The 21,734-nt window shown below is 41.3% G+C and overlaps 1 protein-coding gene across 7 annotated transcripts in view; it reads right to left on the bottom strand.

Annotated features, from left to right (window-relative positions):
• The window catches only part of POC1B (POC1 centriolar protein B), a 462,304-nt gene that overhangs the window by 213,712 nt on the left and 226,858 nt on the right, over positions 1–21,734 (bottom strand). For all 7 annotated transcript variants that reach the window (XM_063927654.1, XM_063927653.1, XM_063927652.1 and 4 more), the window contains one exon: positions 2,696–2,829. In XM_063927654.1, coding sequence (XP_063783724.1) covers positions 2,696–2,829 — 134 coding nt within the window. The remainder of the gene's footprint in view (positions 1–2,695; positions 2,830–21,734) is intronic.

Genomic DNA, 21,734 nt, shown 5'->3' with positions numbered 1-21,734 from the left:
CCCACCATTCCCGTTCCGCCTGAGCAGCCCCAGCGTCATGCTGTGGACTTACCGGACGCAGGGGAGGACTTCTGCTCCTGGGAACTAGCTGTGTGCTGCAGCTTTTTCCCCCTTCCTCTGCCCCTCGGCAGAAAGGATGAGCCTCTAGCCCGCTTATTTTTCTGGGGCCGAAAGGACTGTACCTGATAATACGGTGCTTTCTTTTGCTGTGGGGTAGCCTGTGGCAAAAAAGTCGATTTCCCAGCAGTAGCTGTGGAAACGAGGTCTGAAAGACCTTCCCCAAAAAGTTCCACCCCTTTATAGGGTAAAACTTCCATGTGCCGCTTGGAGTCGGCATCACCTGACCATTGCCTAGTCCATAACCCCCGTCTGGCGGCAATGGACATAGCGCTTATTTTTGATGCCAGCCGGCAAATATCCCTCTGTGCATCACGCATGTATAAGACTGCGTCTTTTATATGGTCAATCGTTAGCAAAATATTGTCCCTACCCATGGTATCAATGTTTTCCGACAGGGAGTCTGACCACGCAGCAGCAGCACTGCACATCCAAGCTGATGCAATAGCGGGTCTCAATATAATGCCAGTGTGTGTGTGTATATAGCTTTTAGGGTACTTTCCAGCTTTCTATCAGCAGGTTCTTTTAGGGCGGCCGTATCCGGAGACGGTAGTGCCACCTTCTTTGATAAGCGTGTCAGCGCTTTATCTACCCTAGGGGGTGTTTCCCAGCGTGACCTATCCTCTGGCGGGAAAGGGTACGCAGCCATTAACCGTTTAGAAATGATCAATTTCTTATCTGGGGAAGTCCACGCTTCCTCACACACCTCATTTAATTCGTCAGATGCAGGAAAAACTACTGGTAGTTTTTTCTCACCAAACATAATACCCTTTTTTGTGGTACCTGGGGTATCATCAGAAATGTGTAATACATTTTTCATAGCCTCAATCATATAACGGGTGGATCTATTGGAGGGTACACTCGTCTCATCATCGTCGACACTGGAGTCGGTATCCGTGTCGACATCTGTATCTGTCATCTGAGGTAGCGGGCGTTTTATAGCCCCTGATGACATTTGAGACGCTTGGACAGGCACAAGCTGAGTAGCCGGCTGTCCTATGTCGTCAAACCTTTTATGTAAGGAGCTGACACGGTCACGTAATTCCTTCCATAAGTCCATCCACACTGGTGTCGACCCCGCAGGGGGTGACATCACATTCACAGGCATTTGCTCCGCCTCCACATCATTATCCTCATCATACATGTCGACACAGCAGTACCGACACACAGCAGACACACAGGGAATGCTCTTACAGAGGACAGGACCCCACAAAGCCCTTTGGGGAGACAGAGGGAGAGTATGCCAGCACACACCAGGGCGCTATATAACACAGGGATATCACTATACAGAGTGTTTTCCCCTATAGCTGCCTATAATATATATATACTGCGCCTAAATTGTGCCCCCCCTCTCTTTTTTACCCTTTCTGTAGTGCAGGACTGCAGGGAAGAGCCAGGGAGCTTCCTTCCAGCGAAGATGTGAGGGAATAATGGCGCCAGTGTGCTGAGGGAGTTGGCTCCGCCCCTTTTTCGGCGGGCTTTCTCCCGCTATTTTATCGTTTCTGGCAGGAGTTAATATACACCTATATAGCCTCTGGGGCTATATATGGTGTTAGTTTTGCCAGCCAAGGTGTTATTATTGCTGCTCAGGGCGCCCCCCCCCCAGCGCCCTGCACCCATCAGTGACCGCAGTGTGTGGTGTGCATGAGGAGCAATGGCGCACAGCTGCAGTGCTGTGCGCTACCTTGGAGAAGACAGAAGTCTTCAGCCGACGATTTTCCGGACCACCTTCTTGTTTCTGGCTCTGTAAGGGGGACGGCGGCGCGGCTCCGGGAACGGACGACGAGGTCGGGTCCTGTGTTCGATCCCTCTGGAGCTAATGGTGTCCAGTAGCCTAAGAAGCCCAAGCTACCACCACTTAGGTAGGTTCGCTTCTTATCCCCTTAGTCCCTCGTTGCAGTGAGCCTGTTGCCAGCAGGTCTCACTGAAAATAAAAAACCTAAACTATACTTTCTTCTAGGAGCTCAGGAGAGCCCCTAGTGTGCATCCAGCTCAGCCGGGCACAGAAATCTAACTGAGGCTTGGAGGAGGGTCATAGGGGGAGGAGCCAGTGCACACCAGATAGTCCTAAATCTTTCTTTAGATGTGCCCAGTCTCCTGCGGAGCCGTCTATTCCCCATGGTCCTTACGGAGTCCCCAGCATCCACTAGGACGTCAGAGAAAACACTATTAGCCACTGATTTAACGCTATCTGAATAAACCATTCAGACTTTTCAACTTTATACAGATGTGTCCACTTACATCTTTGCTAATTTGCAAAATTTGGCACAACATGCAAAACATGGCTAAGGTGTTTTGCATGAGTAACGAGTGGATGGATTTTTTAATTTATGTTTGCCATAATAGAATATGTATAAAGTAACATATTAAAGAAGCAAGTTACGAAAAATCACAAGGCATGGCTAAATCTCTGAGTCTATAGTATGTTAAACCAAGCCATACATGGCTGGATATAGCAAAGATGTATGTGGACACATCTGTATGTGTGTTTTTCTATTAGTTAACTTTCTAAATAATTGGTTGGTGGAAGATTTCTATTGCACAACCTGGAGAACCGGGAAAGAAGCAGATACACTACCTGCTGTCCATGAAGTGTATAAAGAAGTCTTCCTTCCACCAGGTCCAGTATCTTCACGGTACTGTCGTTAGAGGCAGAAAGGAGGTAGTTTCCAGATGGGTGGAATGATAAACAGTTGACTCCTGCACTATGAACTAAGACACAAATAGAAATATCTTTGTGAGACCGTTATTTCTCTCACTAAGGGGCATATTTACCAATCCTTGCAAAAAAAGCCTTGATAGGTATTATTTCCTATTGTCACATACAGTATCATGGCCTTAAGAAATGAAAAGGCCAATGTATTGGAAAAAAAAACATGCATGGACATAGGCTCCAACAAGTGCCCATCCCTGAAAATGGTAAAAAATTAAGTGAATCATTTGGACCAAGCCATCTGCCCATGTGCAAGTGACGTTAAAGTAGAGGAATTAGAAGGAAAGATCCTCTCAAAAACTAAATTATAGCCCATAGGTTGCAATGGCTAACGTAATCAAAAGATGGTCTTCACTATGGGAGGCAGGTTTGATACACTGGCTCAGATTGCAGTCCCTATAGACTTAAAACTGCCTACCCCTTTTCTATAGGCTCTGCCCACAGGAATTTCTGCAATTGCATTATCCTTTACCTTTGCAGGGTATAGCATACTCCTATACTCGTGTCAGTTTTCCCGTGAATGCATTTGGCCCTTGTATGGCTCATCTCCCACTGTGTAACCTTCGTAGTGCGCCCAACATGGCTGCCTTATCTGGTAAACTTGTGGATGGGATGAAAAATACATGGACCTGATGGTTTTATTGGAACCCTACTCTGAACCTAAGGACTCTGCAATCTCCCCGTTTTGTGTTCTCTTCTAGGGGTGGACTATTCCACCCTGGGTAATCCTACGCAGAGCGCCTAAGATGGCTGCCGCACCTGGTACCTTGTGAGGGTGGAATACACAACCCCTGGAGGTTATTACCCAAAATGCTTACACCAACCCTGCATTATGCTTTCTGTCTTTATTGTCTGTGTGGTTTATCTTTTGATGTAATACTTAAATCTTCTGTATTATGTGCATTGTTTGAGTTCTAGTTGGCGCCGCGGATGGCTGCCTCGGTGCTGCTCTGCCAAGCAGCCTTTGTGTTTAGTCCTACGTGTATAATATGTCTAATATGTTGAGTCTATTGTACAGTTGCAATGTGCAGTATCAACTCATACGTGTAATGTGTGTAATGTATGCTATGTTCTTCCCCCTTCGTATGCTATGTATTCCCCCTTCATGTTGCTGCTTGGAGATGCATTGTACCACAAAGAATTCCTAGTGTACGTGAGTACACCTGGCCAATAAAGCTGATTCTGATTCTGATTCTTTTATTCATTTTTTCCACTGCTTTTAACCATTTGACAGCTGTAGCGATTCTATGACATCTGAACAGAACCAGTGGTTGTGAGAGGCCTAAAACAGGATGAGCTACCTCCTTTGTCCATCACCCCTCTGTGGTACCTCCTCTCCTTAACTACAAGGGCTACCTGTCCTTTCCCCCAATGATCATTATCCTGGTTGCAGATCAAACAGCACAGCCAAATGTGAGTGCACTACCCTTTTCTGAGTGAGGAATGGAGATACTGAAGCCTAGGTTGCTTCTTTAATGTAGCCAGAAACAAGCTGGAAGTTCAACTCGAAAGAGTAAAATATCTTAACATGTACAGTTTGGGACAGAGAAGGGAAAGAGGGACATGATAGGTCTTTCAAATAAATCAAGGGTTTTAACAAGGTACGGAGGGAAAGGTAGATTCATGGGAAACTTGAGGTAAACTACTTCACACAAAGGGTAGTGGACTAGTGGAATAGCCCCCATCAGAGGTGGTAGAAGCTAAAACAGTTGAGAAATTTAAACATGCATGATATAGACATAAGGATATATTTCAAAGAAATTAGGATATAAATAGGATTTTAATAACCTACCGGTAAATCCTTTTCTCGTAGTCCGTAGAGGATACTGTGGTCCACATTAGTACCATGGGGTATAGACGGGTCCACTAGGAGCCATAGGCACTTTAAGAAATCAATAATGTGGGCTGGCTCCTCCTTCTATGCCCCTCCTACTAGACTCAGTTTTGAAACTGTGCCCGAGGAGACAGACATACTTCGAGAGAAGGATTTAACTGAACAGTGGTGAGATTCGAACCAGCACACACAAACAAGAGGAAAGCCATGCTAACCAAACTTGAGCAGGAACAGCAACGGCTGAACCAACAATAGTACTTAACCAAGTAACAGCGGGCGCCCAGTAACCTCTACGGACTACGAGAAAAGGATTCACCGGTAGGCAATTAAAATCCTATTTTCACTTACGTCCTAGAGGACACGGGGGTCCACATTACTACCATGGGGATGTACCAAAGCTCCCAAACCGGGTGGGAGAGTGCTGAGGTTCTTGCAGAACTGATTGACCAAACTGAAGGTCTTCAGCGGCCAAAGAATCGAACTTGTAGAACTTAGCAAACGTGTTCGATCCCGACCAAGTAGCCGCTCGGCAGAGCTGTAAAGCCGAGACACTACGGGCAGCCGCCCAGGAAGAACTCACAGCCCTAGTAGAGTGGGCCTGTACTTTCGGAACTGGCAATCCTGCTGACGAATAAGCCTGCTGATCCAGCGAGCGATAGACTGCTTTGAAGCAGGACACCCAATTTGCTTGTGATCATAGAGAACAAACAGTGGGTCAGAGTTTCTGTGACGAGCTGTCCTCTTCACGTAGATCCTCAAAGCCCTCACCACATCCAGGGATTTAGAGGTAGCAGAGGTGTCAGTAAACACTGGAACCACAATAGGTTGGTTGATATAAAACGCAGACACCACCTTAGGAAGAAATTACTGACGAGTTCTGAGTTCAGCTCTATCCTCATGAAAAATCAAATAGGGGCTTTTGTGAGACAACGCCCCGAGTTCGGACACACACCTTGCGGAAGCCAAGGCCAACAGTGTAACAGTCTTCCACGTAAGAAACTTAAGGTCCACCTCCTGTAAAGGTTAAAACCAGTCCGATTGCAGAAAACGCAATACCATGTTAAGATCCCAAGGTGCCGTGGGAGGCACAAAGGGCGGTTGGATGTGCAGAACACCCTTCAAGAACGTCTGAACCTCAGGAAGGGAAGCCAATTGTTTCTGGAAGGAAATGGACAAGGCCGAAATCTGGACTTTCAAGGAGCCCAAACGTAGGCCCACATCCACACCTGACTGTAGAAAAAGGAGAAAAAATCCCAGTTGAAATTACACTGCAGGAAATTTCCTATTTTCACACCACGAGACATATTTTTTCCAAATACGGTGGTAATGTTTACACGTTACCCCTTTCCTAGCCTGGATCAGGATTGGAATAACCTTGTTCAGAATTACTTTCCGGGCTAAAATCTGACGCTCAACTTCCATGCTGTCAAACGTAGCCACGGTAAGTTTTGACAGACGAACGGCCCCTGTTGCAGAAGATCCTCTTGCAGATGTAGAGGCCCAGTAGATCCGCGTACCAGGCACTTCTCGGACAATCTGGAGCAATGAGAATTGCTTGAACCTTTTCCCTTTTTATTCTTTTGAGAATTCTTGGAATCAGTCACCAGAGCGTCCACCGCCACTGATTGTGGGTCCCTCAACCTGGAACAATAGCGCTTTAGCTTCTTGTTGAGACGAGAGGCCATCAGGTAACATAGTATCTGAGGTTGAAAAAAGACAATTGTCCATCGAGTTCAACCTATTTGTGGTCTCCTATGCATGATGATTTGACTAAAATTTCTGACTGATGCTGCTGTCAGCCGTTGCATTTTATCCCTATTTATAGTAACTATAATGCATGACTATGCACCATACCCCTGGATATCCTTATCCAATAGGAATTTATCTAACCCATTCTTAAAGGTGTTGACAGATTCCGCCATTACAACTCCCTCGAGCAGGGAATTCCAAACACGTATTGTCCTTACCATGAAAAAGCCTTTACGCCGTATTGTGCGGAATCTCCTCTCCTCTAACCTGAGCGAGTGTCCACGAGTCCTCTGTGTTGATCTAACCAAAAACAGGTCCCGCGCAAGCTCTGTGTATTGTCCCCTTATATATTTGTAGATGTTGATCATATCCCCTATTAGTCTCCGCTTTTCCAATGTAAACATGCCTAGTCTTTCAAGCCTTTCCTTGTATTCCATCGTCTCCATGCCCTTAATTAGTTTGGTCGCCCTCCTCTGTACCTTTTCAAGCTCCAGGATATGCTTTTTGTAGTACGGTGCCCAGAATTGTACACAGTATTCAAGGTGTGGCCTCACTAGTGATTTATATAACGGGAGTATAATACTCTCGTCCCTAGCATCAATACCCCGTTTTATGCATGCTAATATCTTATTAGCCTTCTTTGCTGCAGTCCTACTTTGGGTACTACTGCTTAGCTTGCTATCTATGAGGACACCTAAGTCCTTTTCCAGTACAGAATCCCCTAATTTTACCCCATTTAGTAGGTAGGTGTAATTTTTGTTCTTGTTACCACAGTGCATTACCTTACACTTGTCTGTGTTGAAGCGCATTCTCCATTTGGCTGCCCATGCTTCTAATTTAACTAAGTCGTTCTGAAGAGACTCGGCATCCTCCTCTGTATTTATAGCCTTACACAATTTGGTATCATCTGCAAAAATTGACACCATGCTCTCTAGACCTTCTGTTAGGTCGTTAATGAAAATATTGAACAATAGCGGTCCTAATACTGAGCCTTGCGGCACACCACTTAGCACTTCAGTCCAAGTTGAAAAAGATCCATTAACCACAACACGCTGCTCCCTATTATCTAACCAGTTTTTGACCCAAGTGCATATTGTGCGTCCTAGCCCTGATTCTTGTAGCTTGTAGATAAGTCTCATGTGTGGTACAGTATCGAACGCTTTGGCAAAGTCTAAAAAGATTACATCCACATCTTTACCCTGATCTAGGTTTGCGCTTACTGTTTCGTAAAAGCCAAGTAAGTTGGTTTGACAGGATCTGTCCTTCATAAACCCATGTTGATTCCTTTTAATGACCTTATTGGTTTCAAGGAACTTCTGAATACTATCTCTTAGAATACCTTCCAATACTTTCCCCACTATAGATGTAAGACTAACTGGTCTATAATTACCTGGTTCAGCTTTACTTCCCTTTTTGAATATAGGCACTACTTCCGCTATACGCCAGTCTTTGGGAACCATACCTGATATAACTGAAATTAAAGAAGGGAACACTAAAGGTGTTTCTACTCACAGGCGCTTGATGCGAGGTTCTCCACTGCAGCTATATATAAACAAGGGTTGGTCAGACCCCAAATAATAAACAGTATAAAAAGATATTAGCGCTTAGGTCACAAATGCAAAGTGTGTCACATTCAAATCACAATTTAATGAAAAGGTAAAATGCAATGCATATAGTGGTTTATAACCACATAAAAGGTAAATTAATATAAATAAAATTGTGTAGCTCCCAGTATTATTAAGGCCTATTGGAAATTGATAAACGGCATGGACCTGTTCCTATGATAGTCCCCTTTGGAGAGAAAAGTTCAATGTCCCAATTGTGGATTGAATAGTTACCACCAGCGTATCGCGAGGCAATTAAGCGAAGCTGCGTCCGCAAAGGTGCTGTTCCTCGGTGGGTGATGAACAGATGGCGTTCCACAGTATTAGGGAGATCCTTAATGTCCAAGGAACATTCAACGGGGGCTTGGTCCAGGTCCAGAGGTTCCAAAGGTGTGGGAGGACACACAAGTAGGCAGGCTACACCGACGCGTTTCGTTGTATCAAAGACAACTTTTTCAAGGTGCTGGGAGTCCTGCTAAAAGGTGGTTTATATACCTTGCCAATATGGCTGCTCATTAGCCTATGTGATTGACATGTGACCACTTATAGACATAAAATGACCATATAATGACAGACAGCGGAGAAATAATATATTATGAATTAATGGTAGTGTAATTTATGCATTTTATTTAATTATATTTAAAATCCAAAAAGATATGTTTAATAGAAACCAGTCACATGACCAATATAAAATTTATCCAAATTGGATAGTGCAAATACCTGGAGAAGTGATTGATAGTTGTTGTATTGTGGCCGATGATCTAATAGTTAGGATATATCCCGTGTTTTCCATATGGGGAAGGGAACATGCCCCCCCCACCCCCTTCCTTCTCCTCCGCTGGAAGTCCCGCGGGAATAGGGCCGGTGACGTGGTAGTGAGGGAGTGCGGCCCCAGCCAATAGGCTGTCCATATATGTAAATAGACAGAGTGTATTACTCCCATCGCGTCATTCTCCCGCGTCTAGGGAGACGGTGTCCAGCTAAGTTGTCATGGTGACTTGTAACGTCACCAGCGTGTTGACGCAGGAGACGCGATATCTGACTCCCGGATTGTTTCCAGAAGTAACGTGGCTGGTGAACGTAAGCTGCAGCCTGTTGCCATGGAGACGTCAACACTAAGTGACGCCAAGACAGCTAATCAGCTGACATGTGATATAAATGCAGTGTATTCCGAATAATAACGGTCTCAAATAGTGATTGATAATGTTGTGCAATGAAGTTAGCAAAGAGGGATATTGTGGCCATATGTAATGCTTTTAATAAAGAGTAATAATTTTAGCCACACACCATAATAGCAATTACCGTGGCGACAGGTGTTTGTGTATAGCCTGGATCACTTCTGTCTGACATATATTTTTTCGTGTTGTGTTTGTGTTGTAATTACATAGAGTGTATCTCAAAAGAATTATATTGAATATAGTAATATTACTACTGCGACTGGTTTAAATTAAAATTCCATAACAATATAATAAATACCCATGTAATGTTTAACATTATAAATTGAAAAAAATAACAAAGAATAACAATAAATATCAAAGCAAACAATCAATATAAGGAATTGAACATATGTATATAAAATCATGTCTATTCAAACATCATCTTTTTCCATCTAATAAAATAAAAATTTTTGACAAATTAATCATACAACCACTATATGTAATTCTGTAATATGTGAATAATGACTCCAAAGAATAATCAATCATTATTCTAAATTAATCTAAAAAAATTAATTAATTGAAATAAGAGAAGCATAATGTGTGCAACCAGAGGGAAAAAATGGGATGTTTGATATATATATATCTCATAATATGGAATTAAGCTCAACCGCCTCATTTAATCCAGACGGATGGATGGTATCCAATCTGTACATCCAATAAAGTTCCTGTTTGCAAAGTGTTTTGTAACGGTCCCCTCCTCTTTTAGTTAATGCTATATGTTCAATGGCTGTTAAGTTCAAAGAAACGGGGTCTCCACCATGATGGTCCCTGAAGTGACGAGAAACACTATGAGTAGATACCTTATTAGTGATGTTGCGGCGATGTTCCATGAAGCGGGTCTTAATGCTACGTGTGGTGCGACCCACATATTTCTGATTACAGCCGCATGTAAGAAGATAAATTATATAATTGGTGTCGCAATTCATAAAGCTAGTTAAACTGTATCTCTCGCCATTTTCAACAGTAATATGAGTGGTCTTTCTGGGGATGTGTTTACAGGTTGTGCATCTGGTCGCTCCACAGCGATGGAAGCCTATTGGTCTAGATGGTAACCAAGTATCTTGTATTGTACCATCTTGTGCGGAGATAGATGTATCTTTCAAGAAGCTCGGTGCTAATATGTTCTTGAAGGACCGATTTTTCTTAAAAATGAATTTAGGTTTTGGCGGCAGGTATGTTCTAAGTATGTTATCTTGATTCAATATACCAAAATTTTTTGAGATAATTTTCTTAATTTGCATACTATCCCTATTAAATGTAGATATGAAAGCTAAATCATCCAATTGATCATTTGGGAGATCTAATCTAATTTTATTTTTATTGTCCAGAATATTTACAGCGACTGGTTCTTTCGGACAGAGTAAATTATCTCTATCAAGATCTGCCACTTCTTTCATAATTCTCTCTAGGGGAGGTCGTGGATAGCCTCTTAAGGAGAATGCTTCTATCATAGAGTCTGCTTGTTCCATGTATTTTGCCCTGTCTGTACAATTTCTCCGCAGGCGTAGGAACTGTCCCCTAGGGATGTTCCTCTTCCACGGGGGATAGTGGGCACTTCGGTAGTGCAGGTAGGAGTTGGTGGAAACCTCCTTGATATAATTGGACGTATGGATTCTACCCTCCCTGGCTTCAAGGGTTATATCCAAAAAATTAATAGTGGTGGGGTGATAAGTGTGGGTAAAATGTAAATTAAAATGATTAGAGTTGAGGTTGGAAACAAATTGAAGTGCTGAAGTGTGATCCCCGTCCCAAATAATAAATAGATCATCTATATAACGGCCATAGAGGACCAGATTCGCGTCCCAGCCCCCGCCCCACACATGGATGTCTTCAAACTCACCCATGTACAGGTTGGCGTAGCTAGGCGCAAACCTGGTCCCCATGGCCGTTCCCATCACCTGTAAGTAGTACGTGTCCAAAAAAAGAAAATAGTTGTGTTGTAAAATGAAAGAAATTGCATCCAAGAGAAAGATCCCGTGTCTCGCTGTGAGGTCACCATCCGCTAATAATCTGGTTGCTATGGCATTACGACCTAGATCATGTGGAATGTTGGTATACAGGCTCTGTACATCTAAAGTAATGAAAGCATATGTCTTATTCCATACAAAGCCCTTTAACAATTGTAAGAAATGTGTGGTGTCCTTGATGTGTGACCTCAAAGTCGAGACACGGGGTTGCAGAAAGGAATCAACATAAAATGATAAATTGGAAGAGAGAGAACCTATACCAGAAATAATGGGGCGCCCAGGAGGTGAAGTAAGTGACTTGTGTATTTTAGGGAGGTGATAATAAATAGGGACTGTGGGGTATTTGTTAAACAAAAAGTTGAATTCATCCTTGGAGATAACTCCATCAGCCAGGGCATCGTCCAAGAGATGTTGTAATTCTCTCAAATAATTTGGCGTCGGATCTTTAGTTAACTTTTTGTAAAAATCCTCATTATTAAGTTGTCTAGTGGCTTCAGTGATGTAGTCACTCCTATCCTGCACAACTAGACCACCCCCCTTGTCTGCCTCCCTAAAAACTAGAGACGTATCTTTGGTGAGATTCTGCAAGGCTTTGCATTCCCATTTGTTGAGGTTCCTCCTGAATTTCTTATTATTTTTTGACACCCCTTGTTGACATAATTTATTAAAGTCGTCTAAAGTTGTTTTGTAAAAACATTCTATCATGTTACTTTTGTATGTGAGAGGGTAAAACTCGGATTTTCGTTTAAACTTACTCTTATTTATATCAAACATTTTTTTAGTAGTAGTAGTAGTATCAGTAGTGATACCAGGGTTCTCGTCCAATAATTGTTGTAAAATGTGGAGGGCTGGATCATCCCCTGAATCTAAGGAGATGGCCAAACCCTCCTCATTATGTCTGTGCATATTGCGCTGAATGAAGTAGCGTTTTCTGCACAATGTGCGAACAAAGCGATTTAATTCTGCAAAGAGATTAAACATGTTGGGAGTGCTAGTGGGTGCATAACTTAAACCCTTCGATAAGAGGGATTTTTCAGTTTCAGTCAATTTTCTTGTGGATAAATCAAATATGTTGGTACGAGTTTTAGATTTGTTAACTAATCCCATCCTCTTGGCTGTCTCCTTTTTCCCCCCTCTACACCCTCGTGGCTTCTTGATCTTCTTCTTTTTGGTGTTTGTGGTCCCCAGTTGTTTTTGGGGGGTGGCCCTTGTCTTTCTTCCTGTCTCTGTTCTAAAAAAAACCCAGAGTCTTTAGAATTCTGTTGTTGGTCAAATCTGGGCTCACGTGATCTAGCTCCCGGGTTAGGGGCAGGGTCAATTCGATCTAGATGGCCATTTCTTTCCCTATTAGTTCGAGGAGATCTGTAATTAGAGTTGGTTTGGCTTTTTGTTTGAAATTTAGTAGGCCGGGATCTATAGGTCTCTCGGGATATTCCTTCTCTGTTACTGGGAACACGTTCTCTATTTTTATCTCGATTGAGGGTTCGATAGCTCCTAACATGTCCCATATTGTAATCTTCTAAGTCTCTTTGGAATTTTTTACACTTATTATCTACCACCAACTGTTCAAATTTGGTCATCCTTTCCATGACCAACTGATCCCTCTCTTTATATTCTTTGGTGTTACTATGAGGTTCTAATTTATTTTTAAGAGCTTCTATCTCCGCTTCTACTTCCCTAGTTTTTTTGTCTCTGTAGGAAATAACCAGTTCCATAAGGCTTAGGGAACATTTATCTAAGGCCTTCTCCCAAAGCTCCTCAAATTCCCTATTGCCATTAAAAATGGAGGGTTTAAATAGCCTAAGGCCTCTGGGTATCATATTCTTATCTACATATTTTCGTAGATTAGTCCCATCAAGCCAATGTTTAGTTTCAGATCTCATAAGGTCCTCTAACTTATAAAATTCATCTTTCAAATGGTTAGTTATATTCGTACATTCCATATCTGTGGGATTATCCCATTTTTTAAGGAAACCCATTCTCCTGTTATGTCTGTCATTAAATGTGGAGAAACTCCCCATCCTTGCAGCCTGGAGTTGACTAAGTAGACTGGAATTAAAGAAGGGAACACTAAAGGTGTTTCTACTCACAGGCGCTTGATGCGAGGTTCTCCACTGCAGCTATATATAAACAAGGGTTGGTCAGACCCCAAATAATAAACAGTATAAAAAGATATTAGCGCTTAGGTCACAAATGCAAAGTGTGTCACATTCAAATCACAATTTAATGAAAAGGTAAAATGCAATGCATATAGTGGTTTATAACCACATAAAAGGTAAATTAATATAAATAAAATTGTGTAGCTCCCAGTATTATTAAGGCCTATTGGAAATTGATAAACGGCATGGACCTGTTCCTATGATAGTCCCCTTTGGAGAGAAAAGTTCAATGTCCCAATTGTGGATTGAATAGTTACCACCAGCGTATCGCGAGGCAATTAAGCGAAGCTGCGTCCGCAAAGGTGCTGTTCCTCGGTGGGTGATGAACAGATGGCGTTCCACAGTATTAGGGAGATCCTTAATGTCCAAGGAACATTCAACGGGGGCTTGGTCCAGGTCCAGAGGTTCCAAAGGTGTGGGAGGACACACAAGTAGGCAGGCTACACCGACGCGTTTCGTTGTATCAAAGACAACTTTTTCAAGGTGCTGGGAGTCCTGCTAAAAGGTGGTTTATATACCTTGCCAATATGGCTGCTCATTAGCCTATGTGATTGACATGTGACCACTTATAGACATAAAATGACCATATAATGACAGACAGCGGAGAAATAATATATTATGAATTAATGGTAGTGTAATTTATGCATTTTATTTAATTATATTTAAAATCCAAAAAGATATGTTTAATAGAAACCAGTCACATGACCAATATAAAATTTATCCAAATTGGATAGTGCAAATACCTGGAGAAGTGATTGATAGTTGTTGTATTGTGGCCGATGATCTAATAGTTAGGATATATCCCGTGTTTTCCATATGGGGAAGGGAACATGCCCCCCCCACCCCCTTCCTTCTCCTCCGCTGGAAGTCCCGCGGGAATAGGGCCGGTGACGTGGTAGTGAGGGAGTGCGGCCCCAGCCAATAGGCTGTCCATATATGTAAATAGACAGAGTGTATTACTCCCATCGCGTCATTCTCCCGCGTCTAGGGAGACGGTGTCCAGCTAAGTTGTCATGGTGACTTGTAACGTCACCAGCGTGTTGACGCAGGAGACGCGATATCTGACTCCCGGATTGTTTCCAGAAGTAACGTGGCTGGTGAACGTAAGCTGCAGCCTGTTGCCATGGAGACGTCAACACTAAGTGACGCCAAGACAGCTAATCAGCTGACATGTGATATAAATGCAGTGTATTCCGAATAATAACGGTCTCAAATAGTGATTGATAATGTTGTGCAATGAAGTTAGCAAAGAGGGATATTGTGGCCATATGTAATGCTTTTAATAAAGAGTAATAATTTTAGCCACACACCATAATAGCAATTACCGTGGCGACAGGTGTTTGTGTATAGCCTGGATCACTTCTGTCTGACATATATTTTTTCGTGTTGTGTTTGTGTTGTAATTACATAGAGTGTATCTCAAAAGAATTATATTGAATATAGTAATATTACTACTGCGACTGGTTTAAATTAAAATTCCATAACAATATAATAAATACCCATGTAATGTTTAACATTATAAATTGAAAAAAATAACAAAGAATAACAATAAATATCAAAGCAAACAATCAATATAAGGAATTGAACATATGTATATAAAATCATGTCTATTCAAACATCATCTTTTTCCATCTAATAAAATAAAAATTTTTGACAAATTAATCATACAACCACTATATGTAATTCTGTAATATGTGAATAATGACTCCAAAGAATAATCAATCATTATTCTAAATTAATCTAAAAAAATTAATTAATTGAAATAAGAGAAGCATAATGTGTGCAACCAGAGGGAAAAAATGGGATGTTTGATATATATATATCTCATAATATGGAATTAAGCTCAACCGCCTCATTTAATCCAGACGGATGGATGGTATCCAATCTGTACATCCAATAAAGTTCCTGTTTGCAAAGTGTTTTGTAACGGTCCCCTCCTCTTTTAGTTAATGCTATATGTTCAATGGCTGTTAAGTTCAAAGAAACGGGGTCTCCACCATGATGGTCCCTGAAGTGACGAGAAACACTATGAGTAGATACCTTATTAGTGATGTTGCGGCGATGTTCCATGAAGCGGGTCTTAATGCTACGTGTGGTGCGACCCACATATTTCTGATTACAGCCGCATGTAAGAAGATAAATTATATAATTGGTGTCGCAATTCATAAAGCTAGTTAAACTGTATCTCTCGCCATTTTCAACAGTAATATGAGTGGTCTTTCTGGGGATGTGTTTACAGGTTGTGCATCTGGTCGCTCCACAGCGATGGAAGCCTATTGGTCTAGATGGTAACCAAGTATCTTGTATTGTACCATCTTGTGCGGAGATAGATGTATCTTTCAAGAAGCTCGGTGCTAATATGTTCTTGAAGGACCGATTTTTCTTAAAAATGAATTTAGGTTTTGGCGGCAGGTATGTTCTAAGTATGTTATCTTGATTCAATATACCAAAATTTTTTGAGATAATTTTCTTAATTTGCATACTATCCCTATTAAATGTAGATATGAAAGCTAAATCATCCAATTGATCATTTGGGAGATCTAATCTAATTTTATTTTTATTTTTATTGTCCAGAATATTTACAGCGACTGGTTCTTTCGGACAGAGTAAATTATCTCTATCAAGATCTGCCACTTCTTTCATAATTCTCTCTAGGGGAGGTCGTGGATAGCCTCTTAAGGAGAATGCTTCTATCATAGAGTCTGCTTGTTCCATGTATTTTGCCCTGTCTGTACAATTTCTCCGCAGGCGTAGGAACTGTCCCCTAGGGATGTTCCTCTTCCACGGGGGATAGTGGGCACTTCGGTAGTGCAGGTAGGAGTTGGTGGAAACCTCCTTGATATAATTGGACGTATGGATTCTACCCTCCCTGGCTTCAAGGGTTATATCCAAAAAATTAATAGTGGTGGGGTGATAAGTGTGGGTAAAATGTAAATTAAAATGATTAGAGTTGAGGTTGGAAACAAATTGAAGTGCTGAAGTGTGATCCCCGTCCCAAATAATAAATAGATCATCTATATAACGGCCATAGAGGACCAGATTCGCGTCCCAGCCCCCGCCCCACACATGGATGTCTTCAAACTCACCCATGTACAGGTTGGCGTAGCTAGGCGCAAACCTGGTCCCCATGGCCGTTCCCATCACCTGTAAGTAGTACGTGTCCAAAAAAAGAAAATAGTTGTGTTGTAAAATGAAAGAAATTGCATCCAAGAGAAAGATCCCGTGTCTCGCTGTGAGGTCACCATCCGCTAATAATCTGGTTGCTATGGCATTACGACCTAGATCATGTGGAATGTTGGTATACAGGCTCTGTACATCTAAAGTCATGAAAGCATATGTCTTATTCCATACAAAGCCCTTTAACAATTGTAAGAAATGTGTGGTGTCCTTGATGTGTGACCTCAAAGTCGAGACACGGGGTTGCAGAAAGGAATCAACATAAAATGATAAATTGGAAGAGAGAGAACCTATACCAGAAATAATGGGGCGCCCAGGAGGTGAAGTAAGTGACTTGTGTATTTTAGGGAGGTGATAATAAATAGGGACTGTGGGGTATTTGTTAAACAAAAAGTTGAATTCATCCTTGGAGATAACTCCATCAGCCAGGGCATCGTCCAAGAGATGTTGTAATTCTCTCAAATAATTTGGCGTCGGATCTTTAGTTAACTTTTTGTAAAAATCCTCATTATTAAGTTGTCTAGTGGCTTCAGTGATGTAGTCACTCCTATCCTGCACAACTAGACCACCCCCCTTGTCTGCCTCCCTAAAAACTAGAGACGTATCTTTGGTGAGATTCTGCAAGGCTTTGCATTCCCATTTGTTGAGGTTCCTCCTGAATCTTATTATTTTTTGACACCCCTTGTTGACATAATTTATTAAAGTCGTCTAAAGTTGTTTTGTAAAAACATTCTATCATGTTACTTTTGTATGTGAGAGGGTAAAACTCGGATTTTCGTTTAAACTTACTCTTATTTATATCAAACATTTTTTTAGTAGTAGTAGTAGTATCAGTAGTGATACCAGGGTTCTCGTCCAATAATTGTTGTAAAATGTGGAGGGCTGGATCATCCCCTGAATCTAAGGAGATGGCCAAACCCTCCTCATTATGTCTGTGCATATTGCGCTGAATGAAGTAGCGTTTTCTGCACAATGTGCGAACAAAGCGATTTAATTCTGCAAAGAGATTAAACATGTTGGGAGTGCTAGTGGGTGCATAACTTAAACCCTTCGATAAGAGGGATTTTTCAGTTTCAGTCAATTTTCTTGTGGATAAATCAAATATGTTGGTACGAGTTTTAGATTTGTTAACTAATCCCATCCTCTTGGCTGTCTCCTTTTTCCCCCCTCTACACCCTCGTGGCTTCTTGATCTTCTTCTTTTTGGTGTTTGTGGTCCCCAGTTGTACAATACAAGATACTTGGTTACCATCTAGACCAATAGGCTTCCATCGCTGTGGAGCGACCAGATGCACAACCTGTAAACACATCCCCAGAAAGACCACTCATATTACTGTTGAAAATGGCGAGAGATACAGTTTAACTAGCTTTATGAATTGCGACACCAATTATATAATTTATCTTCTTACATGCGGCTGTAATCAGAAATATGTGGGTCGCACCACACGTAGCATTAAGACCCGCTTCATGGAACATCGCCGCAACATCACTAATAAGGTATCTACTCATAGTGTTTCTCGTCACTTCAGGGACCATCATGGTGGAGACCCCGTTTCTTTGAACTTAACAGCCATTGAACATATAGCATTAACTAAAAGAGGAGGGGACCGTTACAAAACACTTTGCAAACAGGAACTTTATTGGATGTACAGATTGGATACCATCCATCCGTCTGGATTAAATGAGGCGGTTGAGCTTAATTCCATATTATGAGATATATATATATATCAAACATCCCATTTTTTCCCTCTGGTTGCACACATTATGCTTCTCTTATTTCAATTAATTAATTTTTTTAGATTAATTTAGAATAATGATTGATTATTCTTTGGAGTCATTATTCACATATTACAGAATTACATATAGTGGTTGTATGATTAATTTGTCAAAATTTTTTATTTTATTAGATGGAAAAAGATGATGTTTGAATAGACATGATTTTATATACATATGTTCAATTCCTTATATTGATTGTTTGCTTTGATATTTATTGTTATTCTTTGTTATTTTTTTCAATTTATAATGTTAAACATTACATGGGTATTTATTATATTGTTATGGAATTTTAATTTAAACCAGTCGCAGTAGTAATATTACTATATTCAATATAATTCTTTTGAGATACACTCTATGTAATTACAACACAAACACAACACGAAAAAATATATGTCAGACAGAAGTGATCCAGGCTATACACAAACACCTGTCGCCACGGTAATTGCTATTATGGTGTGTGGCTAAAATTATTACTCTTTATTAAAAGCATTACATATGGCCACAATATCCCTCTTTGCTAACTTCATTGCACAACATTATCAATCACTATTTGAGACCGTTATTATTCGGAATACACTGCATTTATATCACATGTCAGCTGATTAGCTGTCTTGGCGTCACTTAGTGTTGACGTCTCCATGGCAACAGGCTGCAGCTTACGTTCACCAGCCACGTTACTTCTGGAAACAATCCGGGAGTCAGATATCGCGTCTCCTGCGTCAACACGCTGGTGACGTTACAAGTCACCATGACAACTTAGCTGGACACCGTCTCCCTAGACGCGGGAGAATGACGCGATGGGAGTAATACACTCTGTCTATTTACATATATGGACAGCCTATTGGCTGGGGCCGCACTCCCTCACTACCACGTCACCGGCCCTATTCCCGCGGGACTTCCAGCGGAGGAGAAGGAAGGGGGTGGGGGGGGCATGTTCCCTTCCCCATATGGAAAACACGGGATATATCCTAACTATTAGATCATCGGCCACAATACAACAACTATCAATCACTTCTCCAGGTATTTGCACTATCCAATTTGGATAAATTTTATATTGGTCATGTGACTGGTTTCTATTAAACATATCTTTTTGGATTTTAAATATAATTAAATAAAATGCATAAATTACACTACCATTAATTCATAATATATTATTTCTCCGCTGTCTGTCATTATATGGTCATTTTATGTCTATAAGTGGTCACATGTCAATCACATAGGCTAATGAGCAGCCATATTGGCAAGGTATATAAACCACCTTTTAGCAGGACTCCCAGCACCTTGAAAAAGTTGTCTTTGATACAACGAAACGCGTCGGTGTAGCCTGCCTACTTGTGTGTCCTCCCACACCTTTGGAACCTCTGGACCTGGACCAAGCCCCCGTTGAATGTTCCTTGGACATTAAGGATCTCCCTAATACTGTGGAACGCCATCTGTTCATCACCCACCGAGGAACAGCACCTTTGCGGACGCAGCTTCGCTTAATTGCCTCGCGATACGCTGGTGGTAACTATTCAATCCACAATTGGGACATTGAACTTTTCTCTCCAAAGGGGACTATCATAGGAACAGGTCCATGCCGTTTATCAATTTCCAATAGGCCTTAATAATACTGGGAGCTACACAATTTTATTTATATTAATTTACCTTTTATGTGGTTATAAACCACTATATGCATTGCATTTTACCTTTTCATTAAATTGTGATTTGAATGTGACACACTTTGCATTTGTGACCTAAGCGCTAATATCTTTTTATACTGTTTATTATTTGGGGTCTGACCAACCCTTGTTTATATATAGCTGCAGTGGAGAACCTCGCATCAAGCGCCTGTGAGTAGAAACACCTTTAGTGTTCCCTTCTTTAATTCCAGTCTACTTAGTCAACTCCAGGCTGCAAGGATGGGGAGTTTCTCCACATTTAATGACAGACATAACAGGAGAATGGGTTTCCTTAAAAAATGGGATAATCCCACAGATATGGAATGTACGAATATAACTAACCATTTGAAAGATGAATTTTATAAGTTAGAGGACCTTATGAGATCTGAAACTAAACATTGGCTTGATGGGACTAATCTACGAAAATATGTAGATAAGAATATGATACCCAGAGGCCTTAGGCTATTTAAACCCTCCATTTTTAATGGCAATAGGGAATTTGAGGAGCTTTGGGAGAAGGCCTTAGATAAATGTTCCCTAAGCCTTATGGAACTGGTTATTTCCTACAGAGACAAAAAAACTAGGGACGTAGAAGCGGAGATAGAAGCTCTTAAAAATAAATTAGAACCTCATAGTAACACCAAAGAATATAAAGAGAGGGATCAGTTGGTCATGGAAAGGATGACCAAATTTGAACAGTTGGTGGTAGATAATAAGTGTAAAAAATTCCAAAGAGACTTAGAAGATTACAATATGGGACATGTTAGGAGCTATCGAACCCTCAATCGAGATAAAAATAGAGAACGTGTTCCCAGTAACAGAGAAGGAATATCCCGAGAGACCTATAGATCCCGGCCTACTAAATTTCAAACAAAAAGCCAAACCAACTCTAATTACAGATCTCCTCGAACTAATAGGGAAAGAAATGGCCATCTAGATCGAATTGACCCTGCCCCTAACCCGGGAGCTAGATCACGTGAGCCCAGATTTGACCAACAACAGAATTCTAAAGACTCTGGGGTTTTTTTAGAACAGAGACAGGAAGAAAGACAAGGGCCACCCCCCAAAAACAACTGGGGACCACAAACACCAAAAAGAAGAAGATCAAGAAGCCACGAGGGTGTAGAGGGGGGAAAAAGGAGACAGCCAAGAGGATGGGATTAGTTAACAAATCTAAAACTCGTACCAACATATTTGATTTATCCACAAGAAAATTGACTGAAACTGAAAAATCCCTCTTATCGAAGGGTTTAAGTTATGCACCCACTAGCACTCCCAACATGTTTAATCTCTTTGCAGAATTAAATCGCTTTGTTCGCACATTGTGCAGAAAACGCTACTTCATTCAGCGCAATATGCACAGACATAATGAGGAGGGTTTGGCCATCTCCTTAGATTCAGGGGATGATCCAGCCCTCCCCATTTTACAACAATTATTGGACGAGAACCCTGGTATCACTACTGATACTACTACTACTACTAAAAAAATGTTTGATATAAATAAGAGTAAGTTTAAACGAAAATCCGAGTTTTACCCTCTCACATACAAAAGTAACATGATAGAATGTTTTTACAAAACAACTTTAGACGACTTTAATAAATTATGTCAACAAGGGGTGTCAAAAAATAATAAGAAATTCAGGAGGAACCTCAACAAATGGGAATGCAAAGCCTTGCAGAATCTCACCAAAGATACGTCTCTAGTTTTTAGGGAGGCAGACAAGGGGGGTGGTCTAGTTGTGCAGGATAGGAGTGACTACA

Source organism: Pseudophryne corroboree, chromosome 6 (genome assembly GCF_028390025.1).
Source record: "Pseudophryne corroboree isolate aPseCor3 chromosome 6, aPseCor3.hap2, whole genome shotgun sequence".
Classification (NCBI taxonomy): domain Eukaryota; kingdom Metazoa; phylum Chordata; class Amphibia; order Anura; family Myobatrachidae; genus Pseudophryne; species Pseudophryne corroboree.
This window is presented reverse-complemented; position numbering and strand designations above follow the sequence as displayed.